At 41.3% G+C, this 20,063-nt stretch overlaps 1 protein-coding gene across 6 annotated transcripts in view; it reads left to right on the forward strand.

Annotated features, from left to right (window-relative positions):
• BCO2 (beta-carotene oxygenase 2) overlaps positions 1-18,555 on the forward strand; it is a 37,386-nt gene extending 18,831 nt beyond the window's left edge. For 2 of the 6 annotated variants that reach the window (XM_009006805.5, XM_078339460.1), the window contains 7 exons: positions 4,640-4,768; positions 5,553-5,713; positions 6,685-6,852; positions 9,869-10,006; positions 11,201-11,383; positions 12,305-12,415; positions 13,810-14,187. In XM_009006805.5, the coding sequence (XP_009005053.3) occupies positions 4,640-4,768; positions 5,553-5,713; positions 6,685-6,852; positions 9,869-10,006; positions 11,201-11,383; positions 12,305-12,415; positions 13,810-13,923 (1,004 nt within the window). In that variant the 3' untranslated portion in view covers positions 13,924-14,187. Of the gene's footprint in view, positions 1-4,639; positions 4,769-5,552; positions 5,714-6,684; positions 6,853-9,868; positions 10,007-11,200; positions 11,384-12,304; positions 12,416-13,809; positions 14,188-15,675 lie in introns of those variants that run through there. The other 4 variants (XM_054241559.2, XM_009006807.5, XM_078339459.1 and 1 more) reach the window with 4 other exon arrangements.
• Positions 18,556-20,063: the final 1,508 nt, after the last annotated feature.

Raw genomic sequence — 20,063 nt, forward strand, 5'->3', positions numbered from 1 at the left:
TGAGGAGGCCTAAAGGACTTGCTCTAGTAAGCTCAGAGTCACACACGAGGCTTGCTTGGTGGTTCCTGTGAGACCATCTCATTAGCTATTCGTCACGGAGTGCAGAAGACTCTATTGGTATTTTTTAGTATTCAGTCTTCACCTGTTCACCATGTCTTTCCCTGCTTGTTAAGGCCTTTTCACCTATCTATTCACTCTTCTAAGGGCATGCAAATTCAGGTTCTATACTTGAATACACATGTATTCAAGTACCCTGTTTGAAGAGGATGTGTAAGTAAGTATAGTAGACCCCCTTTATCTGTGGTTTCATTTTCACAGTTTCGGTTATCCAGTCTGAATATATTACAATATTTTGTGAGATAAAAACCACATTCACATAATTTTTATTACTGTATATTGTTATAATTATTTTATTTTATTAGTTATTGTTAATCTCTTACTGTGCCTAATTTAGAAATTAAACTTTATCATAAGTATATATGTAAAGGAAAAAAACAGTGTGTATCCAGGGGGGACTACTGCATTATATATTTTTGACTATCTCTCTCTTAGCTGTCAATCTACCATCTACAACCTATGAAATCTTTGTATAGGTTAATGGTATAACTTTGGTATATAATTGGCTTTGTGGCTTGCTCCTCTGTATTTCTCTGTATTTACATCTCTGAGTGTATATGAAGATGAATACTACAGGTTTGTTTTTTACTGGCTCGAGTAGAGAGAGGGTGCCCTGGATACCTCTACACGCAGCTCTCTCTCCTTTCTTTATTACTTGATCTCAGGTAAGGATGGATTCTTCAACACTGTTATAGGAAACAGCAAGCATCCTTCTACGTAAAATGTTTCAGCAAAATGGATCCAGGAACCCAGGAATTTTTGTTCCATTTATCTTGATCATTAAAAAAATCCAATTCATAATGAATTAACTCTGTTAACCAAGTAGATAATTTTGTAATGCATTCGTAATATGAGAAACACTATTTCACCCTTCTAAGTTACATATATATTTTTTAGATGAAGGCTTGCCCTGTCACCCAGGCTGAAGTGCAGTGGCACAACCTCAATTTACTGCAAACTTCACCTCCCAGATTCAAGTGATTCTCCTGCCTCAGCCTCACAAGTAGCTGAGATTACAGGCGCCTGCCACCATGCCCGGCTAATTTTTGTACTTTTAGTAGAGATGGGGTTTCAGTCATGTTGGCCAGGCTGGTTTCAAACTCCTGACCTCAAGTAATCTGCCCGCCTTGGCCTCCCAAAGTGCTGGGATTACAGGTGCGAGCCACTGCACCCAGCCCAAATTACCTATTCTAAAATAATAGTAACTAGATCTGTGATTCTCAACCTTCAGTGTGCCCAACAATCATCTGGAATGTAGATAGAATGATCTGGATTTCATTCATCTTCAGGGATTCTGGTTTAGTAGAACTGAAAAGGGGCCTAGAATTTGCATTTTAACATGGTCTCCGGGTGATCTTGGTGCAAGTGGCCCGTGGACCTCACCGATTAACTCAGCCACCAATCATGAGAGCCTGTGCTTGTTACTCTGCCTCAGTTCGCTGTTTACGCAAACTCATGGAGAGTCTCCCAGAGTTCAGCTCACAGTACTGGGCAGGTCCGACCTTTCTGGACATTCCTCTGCTGGGTGTTTCCTGGGCGTCTGTCTTGCCTAATGTTTTCAAGACTTTCAGTTAGCACAGTTCATTAACTAATGTGTTTAAATTCCGTGAATTGAGTAATCCAAATACTGAGACAGGAAATTCTTCTCTTTATCTTCTCCTAATCCCAACGAACACTGAATCTCCTTTTTTTCCTTCACTTGATTATTTGGTTCAGTGAGAAGTTCTTGACCTGGAACTCAATCAGCATGCTACTACGGGAGTTCGGCTACCTGGTAGACATCTGGCGGAAGCTTAGTGATTCTCACTGTAATACAGTAAAGCACTTGCTAGTAATTGCTACCTTTAGGAAGTAAAAAGCTTTTGTTTTAGCTTTTCAAGATATTTTTAAAAGGCTTTTTAAAATTAATAAAAATCCTGTAAATGTTAATCAATCCAGTTAGTTTTTAATACTTATATGTTCTTCAGACTAATGTTAGAGACAATAATGAAGTACTCTTGGAATATAGAGCTTGTCTAATATTTTTCTCATCAATGTACAAAGCACGATGTCTTGTATATAGTGGGTTCTCAAAACATAACTATATCCCCAGCCTAGACCTCCCCAGTATTTTATATCCAATTGCTTACTCAGCATTCTTCCTAGGATGTATAACAGGCATTATGAAATTAACTTGTCCAAAACCAGACTCCTGATATTTTCTCCTAAACTACCACCACCACCTCTTCCTCTCCTCCTCCTCCTCCTTCTCTCTTCCTTGCCTCTCTGCCTTTTTTTCCTTCTCTTCCCCTCCCTCCCTCCCTCCCTCCCTCCCCTCCCTCCCTCCCTCCCTCCCTCCCTCCCTCCTTCCTTCCTTCCTTCCTTCCTTCCTTCCTTCCTTCCTTCCTTCCTTCCTTCCTTCCTTCTTTTTCTTCCTCATTCCTCCTTTTTCTTCCTTCTTCTTCTTTCTTCAATTAGAAACGGGTCTTGCTATGTTGCTCAGGCTACACTTGAACTCCTGAGCTCAAGGGATCATCCTAAGCAGCTGGACTGTAGGCACGCATCACTGCCTGGTTTATTTCTTTCTCTCCTTAGGGTGAGTCTTCCCCATCTCAGGAGATACTAACTCCATCTTTCCAGTTGCTAAGGACAGTAACTGTGGAATCATCCTTTACATTTATCTCTTACATCAGTTGATCAAAAAGTAATTTCAGGGCCAGGCGTAATGGATTATACCTATAATTCCAGGACTTTGGGAACTCGAGGTGGGCGTATTGCTTGAGCTCAGGAGTTTGAGACCAGCCTGGACAATATAAAAAGACCTCATCTCTACAAAAAATACGAAAATTAGCTGGACATAGTGGCACATGCCTGTGGTCCCAGCTACTCAGGAGGCTGAGGTAGGGGTATTGCTTGAGCCCGGAAGACTGAGGCTGCAGTGAGTCGTGCTTGCACCACTGCACTCCAGCCTGAGTGACAGAATGAGACCCTGTCTCAAACAGAAAAATAATAAGTTCAGCAGTGCCTTCAAAATATGTCAAAAATCCAGCCACTTCGTACCACCTCCATGGCCACCATCTGCTTTGAGTCACCATCCCTTCCCACTTGAATGACTGTAGTAGCCCCTTAACTAATTGCCCTGATTCTGCCCTTGCCCCACTTCAGTTTCTTTTCGGCACTGTAACATCAGAGTTATCCTTTTAACCCACACCCACCTCTCTGACTTCATCTCCTAGACTCTCCTCCTCACTTATCATGAAGGGCCACACTGGCCTCCTTGCAGATACTTAAAACACTCCAATTGTGCTCTTGCTTTTCCCTCCACCTGAAATGCATTTCTCCCAGATATCTCAAGGCTTTCTTCCTCACCTCCTTTAGGTCTTTACTCAAATGTTACCCACTTAGTGAGGCTTTTCCAGACCAGCATATTTAAAGTTGTCAACAGTAGCTCCTACTCCTCATATGATCACTCCTGACACTTACTCCTTGGCTTATTTTCCATTGTAGTTCTCATTGTCATCTGATGCATTGTATTTTTACTTATGATATGATTTAAAAGAATTTGAGCTTTCCAAAATAAGAGATTTTGTCTGAGCACAGTGGCTAACGCCTGTAATTATAGCACTTTGGGAAGCTGAGGTGGGAGGATTGCTTGAGGCCATGAGTTTGAGGTTGCAATTAGCTATGATACCACTGTACTCCAGCCTGGGTGACAGTGCAAGGCCCTGTCTCCTCAAAAAAATGAAAAAGAAGGAGGAGGAGGAATGGGGGGATTTTTGTCTGTTTTGCATATTTCTGTTTACAAGTGCCTAGAATATAGTACCAAGAACACTCAGAATGACGTCTGGAATATAGTAGGTGCACAAAAAGTAGTAGTTGCAGAAGAAATAAATAAAGAACTGTACTGGGAGGCAGATAAATAAGCAGAAAATTTAGTGCAGTGAGATATGTGCTATGACTACATAGAATGTAATGAGGATGTACAGTAGGAGCACCAAATGCCTTTGGGGTGGGGAAGAGTCAGGGAAGATTTCTTGAGGAGTGGACATCTGACTTGATTCTTGAAGAGTTAGTAAGCAATGGCCGTAATTGCATGAAAGAATATTGGTGACACAGGATGGGATGGAATCCAGAGTAACCCTAAGGGTCCAGAGGATTGGAGGGAAGGAGTTGGACATGAGTGCAAATGGAGACTGTAGTTGTTGGAATAGGGGGACGGGAGGGAAGGAACAGAATTTGAGGATATTCTTGGTTGCTATCTTAATGTTTCCTAAGAATTAGAGATGAAATTAGCATTGTAATACAATGAATCATTGGTTGATCACTTTGGATGTGCTGTTTCAAAACCTTAGCTAATTATTTTCATAGAGCTAACAGATATTTAAGATCCAAATCTGTGTTTGAAATAACCCTTCAGGAATTAAGAGTGTCATGCATATTGCCTAAATCTCTTAATTGCTTTTGCCAAGTCCACAGGTGCAAGAATTGTCTTTTAATCTAGAATGTACGTAAAACAGTTAAGATAGGATTTTCCAATTTTCAGGTTTCTCCTATAAGGTTATTCGGGTTCCTGCAGAGAAGGTGGACACTGGGGAGACAATCCATGGAGCCCGGGTGATATGTTCCATTGCTTCTGCAGAGAGGGGGACACCTTCTTACTACCATAGCTTTGGTGAGTTCAGAGATAAGGCAAATTTCAGTGGGCCCTGCCTTGATGTTGCTGTGGCAGAAGCACCAGTTTGGCAAATGCCATGTTAATAGTTTATCAGACTCTGGTGATAATGAGACCAAGGTTGCATTTTGATGCCAGTTGAGTTATTCTGTTTGGTCACATACTCCTGACCCTAGCCAGCTGACTGCTTGAAAAGCTGTATTGTAGTTGCTTTAGTGTAAGCAGTTACTAAAAAATTAATTGATAGAATTTAAAAATTTAGGCAACCTTAAAGCCCACAAGTAGTAATCATACATGAAAAAATTGTCTTGACTATCTTTTTTGGGGAAATTTATATTCTATATAGATTGCTTCAGCTTTTACTTAGAATATTTATTTTCTGTATTTTAAATCATTATAGCCAAACTGCCCCTAGATTCTTACCCCCAGTATAAACAGGAAAAAGAGTAAGGGATACATGTACAGATTTTAAAGGGCACTTTGTTATGCTTTGTTACTTTGTTCCTAAACCAAACATTTTAAAAAGAAAGGGAAAAAAAGAGAAAAAGCAAGCTGAGAATAGACAATCCAAGCTATTCTAAGCAGTTCCCTTTTCTACGTAGGAAGAGGAGATATGTATAGTAAAGCTGAGAGACAGTAAATGTGTATTTCTGTATTTCCCGCTGGCATTTGTTTAGGGCAGCAGTAACATGTCCAGGCTTTCAGACAAGTTCCTGTAACTGTCACATTTCAGACAACTCTAGTTTGCCAAATAACGTTTTTATTGTTTGCTGGAACTCTTTAGGCATGACAAGGAACTATATAATCTTCATTGAACAGCCTTTAAAGATGAATCTGTGGAAAATTGCCACTTCTAAAATTCGGGGAAAGGCCTTTTCAGATGGGATAAGCTGGGAACCCCAGTGTAATACACAGTTTCATGTGGTGGATAAACACACTGGACAGGTGGAGTATTTTGAGTATATTTATCATGAAAATTGTTGGCCACAAAGGCACATTTCCATATAATTGATTTTTAAAATTTTCCCTGGGCATTCTTTGCATAAGACACTTTTAATCAAGGATATTACCTACTTCTATAGGTTGAACTAGCTATTTATTAATTAGTACGGTGGATTTTGCATATTAGAAAATCATAGAAAATGATTCAATTAATGATCTGATTCAATTAAATGATCTTTTAATGATCTGATTCAATTAAAATGACATCCAGGAAACTCTCTTAGCATGGATTTTTTCCATATCATAATTGTTGCTAAAGAGGGTGTTGTTCACGGAGAAATGTTCTGTAACATTTGCAGTAATACTTTAATTAGTTGATTCTCTGGCTTCTTAGTACGTGGATATGACAGTCCTACTAAAGTCCGAGCGTGTTGGTTGAATATCCTTTTATACTCCTGATTCATAGCACGATTGTACTCGCCTATGTTTTACCTCTCTAAAGCGACCGTTATCTTAAATTTACCTGATCTCATTACAAAAAACAATTTAGTAATGACTGCACTTTTCAAAAAATTAGTCACTTAATTTATCATCGGCATATAGAGTAGCAATCTTTTCTATTTAACCATGCGGTTAGAATTCAGGATTTACATATCCTTCAAAACATTGGGCTGTGTTTCATGAGGGTTTTTAAGTTTGTTGTAACAGTTGACTGGTCTGTATCAAATGGCCCCGGTTCCGTGATTACTGTGAGATGAGATGCTTAAGCAAGCAGCGTTTAAATCAAAGCATATTTGCTTCTACATTCTGTATTCTACTTTTATGTCTACTAGACCTGCCACTTCAGAGGGGAAAATTCTCCTAATTTTCTTATTTTGAACTTTTTGGACCTGTTTCCCAAAGGAAAGGGAAAAAGAAAGGAACCAAAACATTTTTTTTTCTCATTGTTTGTGTGTGTTTTCCCCTGTCTGCAGCTTCTTCCAGGGAGATACTACAGCATACCTTTTGTTACATTTCATCAAATCAATGCCTTTGAGGACCAGGGCTGTGTTGTAATTGATATGTGCTGTCAAGATAATGGAAGAACCCTAGATGTTTACCAGTTACAGAATCTCAGGAAGACTGGGGAAGGGCTTGATCAGGTAAACATTAGAATTTGTCAGGTGATCAGAATAATTTGAACTCCAAGATCTGTCTTTGGCTTCAGAATTACATGTTTCTCTTTCTGTCTCTCTCTCTCTCTGTCTCTCTCTCTTTTTTTTTTTTTTTTTTGAGACAGGGCTTGCTCTGTTACCCAGGCTAGAGTGCAATGGTGCAATCTTGGTTCACTGCAACCTCCACCGCCCATGTTCAAGCAATTCTCATGCCTCAGCCTTCCAGGTAGCTGGGATTATAGGGGCAAGCCACCACACCCTGCTAATTATTTTGTATTTTTAGTAGATACGGGGTTTCAACATGTTGGCTAGGCTTGTCTCAAACTCCTGACCTCAAGGGTTTGCCCACCTCAGCCTCCCAAAGTCTTGGGATTACAGGCATGAGCCATCGTGCCCAACATAGGAATTACATGTTTCTCTTGTCTCCTTGTGGCAAATAATGAGAGAGAGAGAGTAGTTTCAAAGCATTGAAGACATAGCTTCATCATTTATTTATTTAATATTAAAAATACTTTGAGACAGCTTATTTAATACCTAATAAATAAGCATGGCAAAGAGAGCCAAGATATGTGTTTAAAAGCGTATGTAGCCTGGTGGCTCATGCCTGTAATCTCAGCACTTAGGGAGGCTGACGTGGTCAGATCACTTGAGGTCAGGAGTTTGAGACCAGTCTGGCCAACCAAAATAGTGAAACCTTGTCTCTACTAAAAATGAAAAAATTTAGCCAGGTGTGGTGGCGGGCATGTGTAATCATATCTGCTTGGGAGGCTCAAGCAGGAGAATTGCTTGAATGCAGGAGGTGGAGTTTGCAGTGAGCTGAGATTGCACCGCTGTATGATGGCACCACTGTACTATAAGCGAGATTCTGTCTTAAAAAAAAAAATATATATATATATTTGTATATATATGGTAGTTCCTTATTACACTTAAGCACCTAACGAAATTTACTAGAAGGGATAGCAAAGTGGACTATCAATCAGTTCACCTAGTTGAGGGGATTCGCTTTTTCCTGATACTGAATCCAAAGTCAAGTTTTTCCTTGAATTATGTAATGTAAATTGGTTCTAGCTGTAGCTTTATTTTTTAGCTATAGTTTTCTTTTAAAATGTTTGTAAAATGGTACTTATTAAGTTTACTCTTGCCTTACTAAGCTTACTGTAGCTTCATGGTAGGGCTTGACATCTGTAGTTGTTTATCTGTTTTCTGTTTTAGGATTGCCTGGGTTTTGCATGGCCTTTTGCATTTCTATAAATGTTGGAATCCATTTGTCAGTTTTTGTCTTTGTTCTTGTTTTAAAAATAAACTTCATTGTCTATATTCGAGGTGTACAACATGATGTCATGGTATACATGTAAATAGTAAAATGGTTACTCTAGTGAGGCCGCTGAATATATCTAACATCTCATAGAGTTCCTTTTTTGTGTGACAAGAGCAGTTAAAATCTACTTAACAAAAATCTCTAATGAAATACAATCTTATTACCTTTATTCCTTACTTTTGTACATTAGACCTCTAGACTTGTTCATACTACTTATCTACTGTTTGGTGTCTTTTGACCTACATCTTCTCTTTGCCTTCCCTTCCCCTCTGGTGGTAACCACTGTTTCATTCTCTTTCTCTGCATATTTGAGATTTTCTTTAAAAAATTCCACATAAAAATGAGGTCATGCAATATTTTTACTTATTATTTATTTATTTTTGAGACGAGTCTCACTCTGCCACCCAGGCTGGAGTACAGTGGTGCAATCTCGACTCACTGCAACCTCCGCTACTGGGTTCAAGCAATTCTCCTACCACAGCCTCCTGAGAAGCTGAGACTACAGGCGTGTGTCACCATGCCCGGCTAATTTTTGTATTTTTAGTAGAGACCAAGTTTCACCATGTTGGCCAGGCTAGTCTCGAACTCTTGACCTCAGGTGATCTGTCCATCTTGGCCTCCCAAAGTGCTGGGATTACAGGTGTGAGCCCTGGCGCCTGGCCTCATGCAATATTTTTCTTTCTGTCTGGCTGTTTCACTTAGCATGATGTCCTCCAGGTCCATCCATGTTGTGGCAGACATCAGGTTTTCTTTTTCTAAAATTGATTGATACTTTATTGTGTGTATATACCACATTTTCTTTATCGATTTATCCGCCACTGAGTATTTAGGTTGTTTATATATCTTGGCTATGATGAATAATACTGCAATGAACAGGAGAGTGCAGCTATTTTCATGAGGTGGTGATTTCATCTCATTTGAGTGTATACCTAGGAGAGGGATCGTGGGGTCAGATGTTGTACAGTTGACTCTGAACAACTTGGATTTGAATGGTATGGGTCCTTATATGCAAATTTTCTTCTACCTCTCCACTCCTGAGATAGCAAGACCAACCCCCCTTCTTCCTCCCTCTCAGACTACTCAGTGTGAAGACAATGAGACTGAAGACGTTTATGATGATCTCCTATGATTTAATGAATAGTAAATATATTTTAATTATGATTTTTAATAGCATTTTATTTTATTTTATTTGAGACAGAGTTTTGCTCCTATCACCCAGGCTGGAGTGTAATGGCGTGATCTCAGCTCACTGTAACCTTTGCTTCCTGGGTTCAAGTGACTGTCCTGCCTCAGCCTCCCAAGTAGCTGGGATTACAGGCACCTGCCACTATGTTCAGCTAATTTTTGTATTTTTAGTAGAGATGGGGTTTTGCCATATTGGCCTGGCTTGTCTCGAGCTCCTGACCTCAGGTGTTCCACCTGCCTTGGCCTCCCAAAGTGCTGGGATTACAGGCTTAAGCCACCACGCTTGGCATTTAATAACATTTTCTTTTCTCCTGTTTGCTTTACTGTAAGAATACAGTATATAATACATATAACATACAAAATATGTGTTGATTAACTGTTTATGTGATTGGTAAGGCTTCCAGTCAACAACAGGCTAGTAGTAGTTGAATTTTTGAGTAGTCAAAAGTTAGATGTTATCATATGAATGACAATTTTCATCTCTTTCTTCTTCCAAAACAGGTCTATAATTCAGCAGTCAGATCTTTCCCTCGAAGGTTTGTTTTGCCTTTAAACGTCAGTTTGAATGCCCCCGAGGGAGACAACCTGAGTCCATTGTCCTATACTTCAGCCAGTGCTGTGAAACAGGCTGATGGAAAGGTATTCTATGAACAGACAGTAGATTAAGACTTTGAACTTCAGTGGTGTTACTTTATTCATTAGCAGTTTTCCAAAATGTTTGGTACCCAATACCTTTTATAACATGCATCTGAGCAGGGTAAGGTCATGTAACATTGCTTGCACAAGAATCGCAGAAACAGTGGTGATGAACACATGTTTTTCTATCCTTCCTGTGCTTTGAAACAGAGATATGCAACTGTCTAATGGTTGTGGAATGTCTATTCATTTGAGCTTGGCATTAGCAATTCCTACCTTTTGTTTTTTATTTTATTTTTTGAGATGGAGTCTTGTTCTGTCACCCAGGCTGGAGTGCAGTGGTGCCATCTCGGCTCACTGCAGCCTCTGCCTCCCATTTTCAAGCAATTCTCCTGCCTCAGCCTCCTGAGTAGCTGGGATTACAGGCACCTGCCACCATGCCTGGCTAATGATTTTGTATTTTTAGTTGGGATGGGGTCTTGCCATGTTGGCCAGGCTGGTCTCAAACTCCTAACCTCAGGTAATCCACCTGCCTCGGCCTCCCAAAGTGCTGGGATTACAGGCGTGAGCCACCACGTCCAGCTGCAATCACTACCTTTTAGGTAATATGTGCTTAGCACAGGCCTATCATTGTGTGGCTGTCAATGCCTTAGCTTTAGAATAATGAAAAGCATATGTCCATCTCGTATGCCACTTGATAGCTTATTAATAAAACTTGATAATCATTATGCATCCACATATATGATGGAAAGAGAAACAATATTCAAAAATGACGTAGAACCTCAGTTCCCAAGCCCTGTCACAAACTTTTATAGAGTATTAGGCTCCTTACTGACCTACACAAGAGGAAAATAAGAATTAAGCAACCATCGTCTGTAATCCCAGCACTTTGGGAGGCTGAGGTGGGTGGATTACAAGGTCAGTAGTTCAAGACCAGCCTGGTCAAGATGGTGAAACCCTGTCTCTACTAAAAATACAAAAATTAGCTGGGTGTGGTTGCAGGCACCTGTAATTCCAGCTACTCCGGGGGCTGAGGCAGAAAACTGCTTGAATCTCTGGGAGGCGGAGGTTGCAGTGAACTGAGATCGCGCCACGGCATTCCAGCCTGGGCGACAGAGCGAGAGTCTGTCTCAAAAAAAAAAAAAAAAAAAAAAAAAATTAAGCAACCACTACAAAACCTTTTGAAATCTCTCTTAGATCTGGTGCTCTCATGAAAATCTATATCAGGAGGACCTAGACAAGGAAGGAGGCATTGAATTACCTCAGATCAACTATGCCCAATTCAATGGCAAAAAGTATCGTTTCTTCTATGGCTGTGGCTTTCGGCATTTGCTGGGGGATTCTCTGATCAAGGTTGATGTGGTGAATAAGACACTGAAGGTGAGGAAAATCTCTTTCCTTTTTGAACTTTTCAGAGACCTGTTCTTCCCTTTGAATTTGTTTTATTTAAAGTAGCTCTTAAGATTCTTCAACATTTAAGCAGCGCAGTCATTTTCTTTTATTAAGTTTGAGAACTATGAAGTCATCTGAGTTAAGGGTATGTTCCTTCTAGGAAATCCAAATGGACCCCAAGCACAGCAAAGTTAATTCTCTGTTTGACCTTGATGTTATTTTGGGAGCACCTGTGGGGTTAGGGTTGTTGGGACACCTATGTTTAAAGTTGATGGGACACAAATTGTGTTTGATGGTGCTGGAATATCTGGGACTGCAAAATCTCCTCTTTCTCCTACATTCAACTCAGTAGGCCTGATTCTTTTACTTTTGGAATATTCTATTGACAGCCTGTGTTAGTCTGTTCTGTGTTGTTATAAAGAAATACCTGAGGCTGGGTAATTTATAAAGAAAAGAGGTTTATTTATTTGGCTCATGGTTCTGCGGGATGTACAAGGATGGTACCAGGATCTGCTCAGCTTCTGATGAGGCCTCAGAAAGTGTACAATCATGGCAGAAGGCAAAGGGGGAGACTCAGGTCACATGGTGAGAGAGTGGGAGCAAGACAGAGAGGAGGAGGTGCCAGGCTCCTTTAAACAACCACCTCTCAGATGAACTAATAGAGTGAGAGCTCACTTATCCCCAAGGGGATGGCACTTAAGCTGTTCATAAGAGACTGGCCCCCATCACCCAACACTTCCCACCAGGCCCCACCTTCAGCACTGGGGATCACATTTCAACATGAGCTTTGGATGGGACACACATACAAACTATATCCCAGCCAAATTCATGCTTGGAGTGACAAAAGCCATAGAAAGCTCCCTACTTAACTACTGGCCTTTTATTGAATGCTTTTCCTGGGACTTGCAGGTTTGGAGAGAAGATGGCTTTTATCCCTCAGAACCTATTTTTGTTCCAGTTCCAGGAACCAGTGAAGAAGATGGTGGGGTTGTTCTTTCTGTGGTGATCACTCCCAACCAGGTAAATAGATTTCCCCATCACTAGTCAGAAGGAAAAGTAGCAGAGTCATCTGATAAATCAAGGATGCGCACTGACGCTGTCGAAAAGTTGCTTTGATTCCTTCTCCTTTCTCTTCCCCTCACTATTTACATACCCTTTTATCTCAATCCATATTTTATTGTTTTAAAGTTCTGTTTGTAAGACCATAATAACAATTTATATTTGCATAGGAATTTGTTATTTATGAACTACTCTTACACGTATTTAGTTATCAAAACAACTTTGCGGGACACCATTTTACACGTGGAATTTGTAAAGTGAAGAAGTTGAAGTAGACTTGCATCAGATCTCAGTGGTAAAGCCAGAATTTAAACCCAAGTCTTTTGACTTCCAGTCTAATGTTTGTGCTGCCAGTTTCAGTGAATTGACCTCCAAGTCCAATGCCATTAATCCTGGTCCACTGTCTCAATAACACTATTCACCCTCTGACTTCTTGTCTAGGGCAATCTTACGGCAAACAAGTTCACTTTGAGTATCGGCTTTGATTAATTATTAGTGGCTGCCCGGGGTGCAGGGTTCTGATGCCCTTTAAGGGTTCAGTGAGAAAAAGGCTGTGATCAATTAGTGATGTCTGCCATAGACTTTAGGAGGACTTTGTCCTCATGCCATGTACTTGTCACTCCTGGAATTAGATCTGGCAGAGCTCGGTCTGCCTTGCGATACTGCCCTTTGAACAGCTCCGAAGTAACACGAAATGGAGGCATTTCTAACTTGGAAGAAAGAGTTCCTGTCTTTTAAAGATTGGAAAGGAGGAAGCAAAAGGATTAAACTCAAAGAAATCCTATGAAGGTGATTGACAGAAACAACTTAACTTCTTTGCTCTAGTTACGACCTTCTTTAGCCATGATTTCCTTTTCAGTCCAGTTCAGCAATTGAGGCAACATTTTGTGAGTGTATAGGTGAGGCACTGTGCTAGGTGCTGGGGAGAGATATGAAGATGTGTAAGACATGGTCTCTCTCTCTCTCTCTCTCTTTAAGACAGGGTCTTGCTCTGTCACCCAGGCTGGAGTGCAGTGGCACAGTCTCAGCCCACTGCAACCTCTGCCTCCCAGGCTCAAGCGATCCTCCTGCCTCAGCCTCTGAGCAGCTGGGACTACAGGTGTGCACCACCATGCCTGGCTAATTTTTGTATCTTTTATAGAGATGGGGTTTTGCCATGTTGCTGAGGCGGTTCTTCAACCGTGAGCTCAAGCAATCCATCCATCTCAGCCTCCCAAAGTGCTGGGATTACAGGTGTGAGCCAGCATGCCTGACCAACATGGTTTCTCCACTAGGAATTTTACAGCCTCGTGGAGGAGACAGGCAAATTTTTGGTGAAAAAAAGAGAATTTTCAATATTGTCTTTCCTTTTCTAGAATGAAAGCAATTTTCTCCTAGTTTTGGATGCCAAGAACTTTGAAGAGCTGGGCCGAGCAGAGGTACCTGTGCAGATGCCTTATGGGTTCCATGGTACCTTCATACCCACCTAATTGGACAACCACAAGGTCTGGAAACTAGGTTTAAAGTAAGTGTGCACTTGGACATAGAGACTGGAGCAGTAAACACTGGAGACTCCAAAAGGGGGGCAAGGAGAAAGACGGGCAGGGGTTAAAAAGCTACCTACTGGGTACTGTGTTCCCTATTTGGGTGATGGGGTCACTAGAAACCCAAACCTCAACATCACACAATATACCCGTGTAACAAGCCTGTACATGTACCCAAGAATCTAAAATAAAAATAAAAAGAACAAAAAATGCACTTTTATGTATATAAAAGACGAGCAAAAAGGGCACCTTACCTCTCAAACCAATGTCCCAAATAGACATTTGGTTTAAAAATTTCTGTTAAAAATAGAATTCACTATTTCCTTGCCACTGCCAAGTCATGCCATGGCAGAGGCTCGAGTGCATATGACCTCCTATTTTACCCTTAACCCACCATCATGGCCAATGGAGGCTGGAGGTGTCACGGATGTTAACACTGCTTTACAAGAGATGCAAACGACTGCCCTCACCCGTGACGGCCTAGCACGTGCAATTTGTGTAGCTGCCAAAGCCTTAGATAAGCACCAAGCCCACCTTTGTCTGCTCTCACCCATCTTCAGTGAGCCTATGTATGTCAAGTTGGTGGAGGCTCATGGTGCTGAACACCAACTCACCCTAATTAAGGCTGATGACAACAAGAAACCAGGGGAACGGGTAGGCCTCTGTAAAACTGACAGAGGGAAAACTCCACAAAGTGGTTGGCTGCAGTTGTGTAGTATTTAAGGACTATGGCAAAGAAGCGTAGGCCAAGAAATGAACAAGTAAAACTTTGGCACTCATGTTTCTTAAGAAAAAACACCCCAAAGCAGAATGCACAAGATAATTATGATGTTATCTATTTTTAGGGCCCTTCCTTGAAATAAGAAAGTATTGATATAACCTTTTGAAGAGAGTTTTAAATTTCATTTATTGGATATATCTACCTCTAGGTAATAATAGGAATATATCAAAGAAAAATTCATGTATTTTGGTCATTAAGAATTAAAGAAAGCGGAAAGAAACATGACAGGTGACTTGCCAGTTAGGACAGGTTTATTTTAGAGAAAACCTGAGAGAAGACTTTTGGCAGGGTTAGGTTAGAGGCACACTTTTTTACAGACTAAGTGTTTTTAAGGATTTAGGGTGGGAGAGTTTACCAGAGGCTTGGACTGCTTCTGTGCTTCTTTGTTGTACTTATTTTGGAGGGAGAGGTGTGTGTTTGTTCCTCTCTCTCTCTCTCTCTCTCTCTCTCTCTCTCTCTCTCTCCATATATATATATATATATATATATATATATATATATATATATATATATATATATTGCAGCCGTAGGCATACCCCACAAGTCTGCTTTTAGCTTCCTTATCTTAGTTCACCTGAAGGGAAAGGAATGTGCTTATTAAGTCCCACTGTTTTACTGGGGCTCATTGTATGAGGTTGAAATTTGGCAGTTACCTAAGAGACTTTCCCCCTACTTCCCTCTGATCCTGAGCTGTTTTATTTGTGTTTTACTGTCTGCTTGTAGTTAGAAGAGAAGTGATTTCTTTGAAATGCATGAGGCTTAAAGTGGGGGTTTGTCCTAAATAATCGTGCTCCTGGTCTGTCAATTTCCACCATCAGATCGGTGGGTGACAGAGGTCCTAGGATAAGAAATACAAATGATCATAGATAGTAGACTTTGAATATACATCTGAAAAGCACCTTGTTCTTCCATCACAGTCTGCCTATTACCATTGGTCGTAAGGTACTCGGAAGACAGGAAGCTGGCTGTATCTTGCTCGGAGGTTTCTTCTGACCGGTTCTTCTTCTGCCATCCGCAGATGCTACTGCAGTAGCCTGGCCCTCTTATGTGCCACCCACTACCTGCCCCTCCCCCGCTGTCAGCTCTGCTTTGGGAGATTATTTTGAGGAACATCACTAAAATCAGACATTGCTTCTAATCTGTAGGTGTATAGTTCTACAGGGATTGATGACAAGCCAGTCGTTCTTCATTTAACTGGGCAACAGGTGGCACTAGAGACCATATAATCTCCACATTTCTAAACCCTGCCTGTTCTTACCAACAGCTGTAAGCAGGCCCGGTCTGTTACTTAAACCACACTCTTGCCAACACCCCAAAAATCCCTTGTTTCCTTCTCCTTCAGTTACACTCACTTCCCTCCACTGAACTCCATTCCAGGACCAAACTGTTTATGCTCCTTCTGCATGGTGAATGTGCTAGAGAAGACCCCCCACATATAATATGGGGCACCTGTGAACTCATGGTTAGGCTCTCTGCACCGTCCTGGACTGACAGAGTTTCCTGTGTAACTTTCCTTAAGCGTCACTTCAGACTTCACAGACCCTCTCTTCTTAGTGATGTGTTCCATACATGCAAATGCCACGTGTGGGGCTTTGCACTGTGGCAATGAAGTAAAAGGGCTGAGTTCCATGTCTGGCTTTGTGAGATGGAGAACACAGCAGCATGTTTAGGATGGCAAGAAGATGCCTAAACAGAACTAATACAGCAGATGCAGGAGCAAAGAGCCTCAGGTAACCATGAGAGTGTAAGTCCTCAAGTGTTTCCTTTCACACAAGTCCCTGAAAAGGCATTCATTGTACTTCCTCAGACAAAACATGGAGATTTGACTGGTCTTATGAGATCTGAAGGGTGAGGGAGACTGGATGACCTCTGGGGAGTCCATAGATCTGTCACATCTTTCCTCTGTTTATAAATCTCTATCTTAATACACAGGGAATGAAGTTCAGACATATGAAGGATAGCATTATAATCGTAACGTTTTGATGTAAGGATACCTGAATTCTGCCTTGGCTCTGCTCTTTTAAGTTTCTTGAAGGAGAAAACAAAAAAAAGGATCAATGGCATGTTATAATCTAGGTACATTTGCCTGGTAATCCAAGGGAGAAAGTTCTGGTAAAATTGAGTGAGCATATGACCAAGGCCCAAAGCATAGGCTAGGCCTCTTCCTCTCCCTAAGTCCCACACTTAACACTAGCCAGTGTCTGAGGTTTCAAGGAAGGGGAGCAAGTGGTGCACAACTGAGGGGAAAAGGAAGAGGCAAATGGGCAGGTTGGGTCCTCCACAGGAGGGAAGCAGTAGAAAGAAATATGAACCAGGCACCTAGGCCTCCGTGGTGCAGGGGGAGTAGGAGAGAGCTTTGCCTCGGGTTTTGTTTTATTTTTCCTCTGAGCATAGCTCCAGAGAGTAAGCTACACCATGTGTGGTATTTTAACACATTGTAGGCCTGCCTGTGAGTAACTAAGACCCAACCAGTGCCTGGAAATGTGATTCAAGCAGATGAAAATTCCCTTCCTGTGGGGAGCCAGGAAGGAGATAAGGGGTTGAAGTCTCCTTTATACTTAAATGACATTCAAGAACTTTCAATAATTTGGTCCCCAATTAATGTTTCCAATCTTACCTCTCACTATGTTCCCACCGTAACCAAGAACTTGTCGATATGCACTAAACAAGCTGTACTCCTACGCATTTCCTCCGCTTACATTATTGTCTCTTCCTAGAATTCCCTTATCTACTTGGTGAATCTTAAAATCCAGCTCAAAAGTTATCCTTCTTTGAAGCCTTCTTTTACTTCCTGAGGGAGAGTTTGTTGTTTTTCTTGCTTAGTTCGTCAGGATTTCTGTGTTTAGCTCCCTCACTAACCTGAACTGTATGAGGATGGCGACCATGTGTTTGTTACACTGTGCCCTTGGCACTTAGCCGTGCACTTGGTACTCAGTAGATGCTAATTGAACACTTTTTTTTTGGTTACTTATTGAGTGAATGAGGACTGGAAGGTGATGGATATGGGGCCTGCCTTGCCAGTGTACGTCCATTGGAGTAGCTTATGGTATCTTTTACTAGAAGTTAGCCTTCTGAGACAAGGCAGTCAAACGCAAGCCAGTAACTGTTGCAAGAGTGAAGTGGGAACTGCACCTACATGGCTGTTGATCTCAAAGCACTGAAAGCTAAGTTAAGAGGAATGTTATCTGCTTATTGGTTCGTGTGTGAGTCTGCTAGGGCCGTCATAACAAAGTACCACAGAGGTCCTAACAGAAATGAATTGTCTTACAATTCTGGAGGCTAAATCAAGGTTAGTTTGTCCCTTCTGAGGGCTCTGAAGAAAGATCTGTTCCAATCCCCTCTTCTGGGCTTGGAGATGGTGTTGTCTCTGTGTCATCGCATCGTCTTCCCTCTGTACGTGTCAGTCTCTGAGTCCAAGTTTCCCCTTTCTACAAGGACATCAGTCATGTTGGATTACAGCCCATCTCAACACATGTGCGACAATCCTATTTCCAAGTAGGTTAAACTTCGACTCTGCAAATGCAGTGAAATATTTTACTAAAACAAACCAGTATTATTAATAAAAATAATTTTACAGAATTTTCTCTTTCATTTTGATTCATTAAACTGGTTTTGGAATGAGCAACTATTTGTGTAACCACTGACCGTTAGAGAGAAGTTAGCTTTGAGACAGTCAATACCTGGGAGATAATGTTTCTGTTCTGAGTGATCTTGCAATAGTAATTCACTTATCTGGGGCTGTATTTTTTTTATCTGTAACGTGAAAGTATTGAACTAAATAGTCTCTGTCTCCAAAATCTCTGAATCTTCTTTGAAGTTTTTTCTTTACAGTCCCATGGGGTAGATGAGACAAACATATGAAAATGTAGAGAGGATGTTTGCTAAATAACATGTTAGTAGTTTAATGCGGAACAAACAGAATATACAGCTGTAAATAGGAGATATTGGAAGGAAATCACCATTTCAGTTTATTTATTTATTTTGCCAATCAGTGTGAGCTTGTAAGGTTGCTTAGGTTAGCCTTGAACTCATGACCTCGCCTTCGCAAGCGCCACGACCTCCGGCCGGAGCCACTTTGGACCCCCATTTGAGCTTATTTCTATCACTTCCATGATTTTATCTTTCCTTTTACAGGAAACTTTTCCAAGTCTGTTACTCATCACTGACCTGTCCTGCTTTCCATCATTTGATTTTTTTTCTCACACACACTGGAGCTGTCCTCCCCAGTACTTGGCACAATGCTAGCCACATAGAAGCTGCCTAATACACATCTAATGAAAGAATGAATAGAAGCAAGAGGTGACATGATTCTGGGAACTGTGTGTAGTTTGGACACCCTTGTGAGTAGATGTGAGGAAACAAGGTTCTTTCACTCTCAACGTGTCTTACACTGGCCGGAAAATTGCTAATATGTGTTCAGGGGTGCCTGTGTTCACACTGTGCCAACCCAGAGTGATAAATGGGTCATACACGCTTATGGATAAAAATGACTTTAGAATTTCCCTTAACAAGAATCATTACACAACAGTATAATTGAGGGAATCTGTGGGGATTGCTCCTGTGTGAGGCCCCTAGGAAATGGGCCTCGCCATACGGTTAGCTTGAGCCCGGACACAGATCCCTGATTGGGGGAGTCGAGCTGAGGGAAAGAAGGAACTGAGAGAGGGACTATGTTATTCAAAATAATTAACAGACATTACTTTATGGATATGAGGACTTTCAAGGCATTGTGACCACGTTCGGCTCCTTGTGGTTTTTTTTTTTTGAGATGGAGTTTCGCTCTTGTTACCCAGGCTGGAGTGCAATGGCGCGATCTCGGCTCACCGCAACTTCCGCCTCCTGGGTTCAGGCAATTCTCCTGCCTCAGCCTCCCGAGTAGCTGGGATTACAGGCACACGCCACCACGCCCAGCTAATTTTTTGTATTTTTAGTAGAAATGGGGTTTCACCATGTTGACCAGGATGGTCTCGATCTCTTGACCTCGTGATCCACCCGCCTCGGTCTCCCAGAGTGCTGGGATTACAGGCATGAGCCACCGCACCCGGCCTCCTTATGGTTTATTGCTTGATTGTGTTCATTTTGGACCCTTGTTACCTTCATTGTAAAATATTAATTTAAGTATTTACACTTGGTAACTTACCTTAACTTACTGAGTGTAACTTAACTTACCATAGCTTACAGGGTGTGACTGCAACTTACTTACCTTGACCTACTGGGCGTAACCTACTTACTGAACTTAACTTACTTACTGGGCGTAACTTGTTTACTGTAACTTAAGTACATTGATCTGGCGTAAACAACTTTT

This window comes from Callithrix jacchus, chromosome 10, assembly GCF_049354715.1.
Source record: "Callithrix jacchus isolate 240 chromosome 10, calJac240_pri, whole genome shotgun sequence".
NCBI classification, from domain to species: Eukaryota; Metazoa; Chordata; class Mammalia; order Primates; family Cebidae; genus Callithrix; species Callithrix jacchus.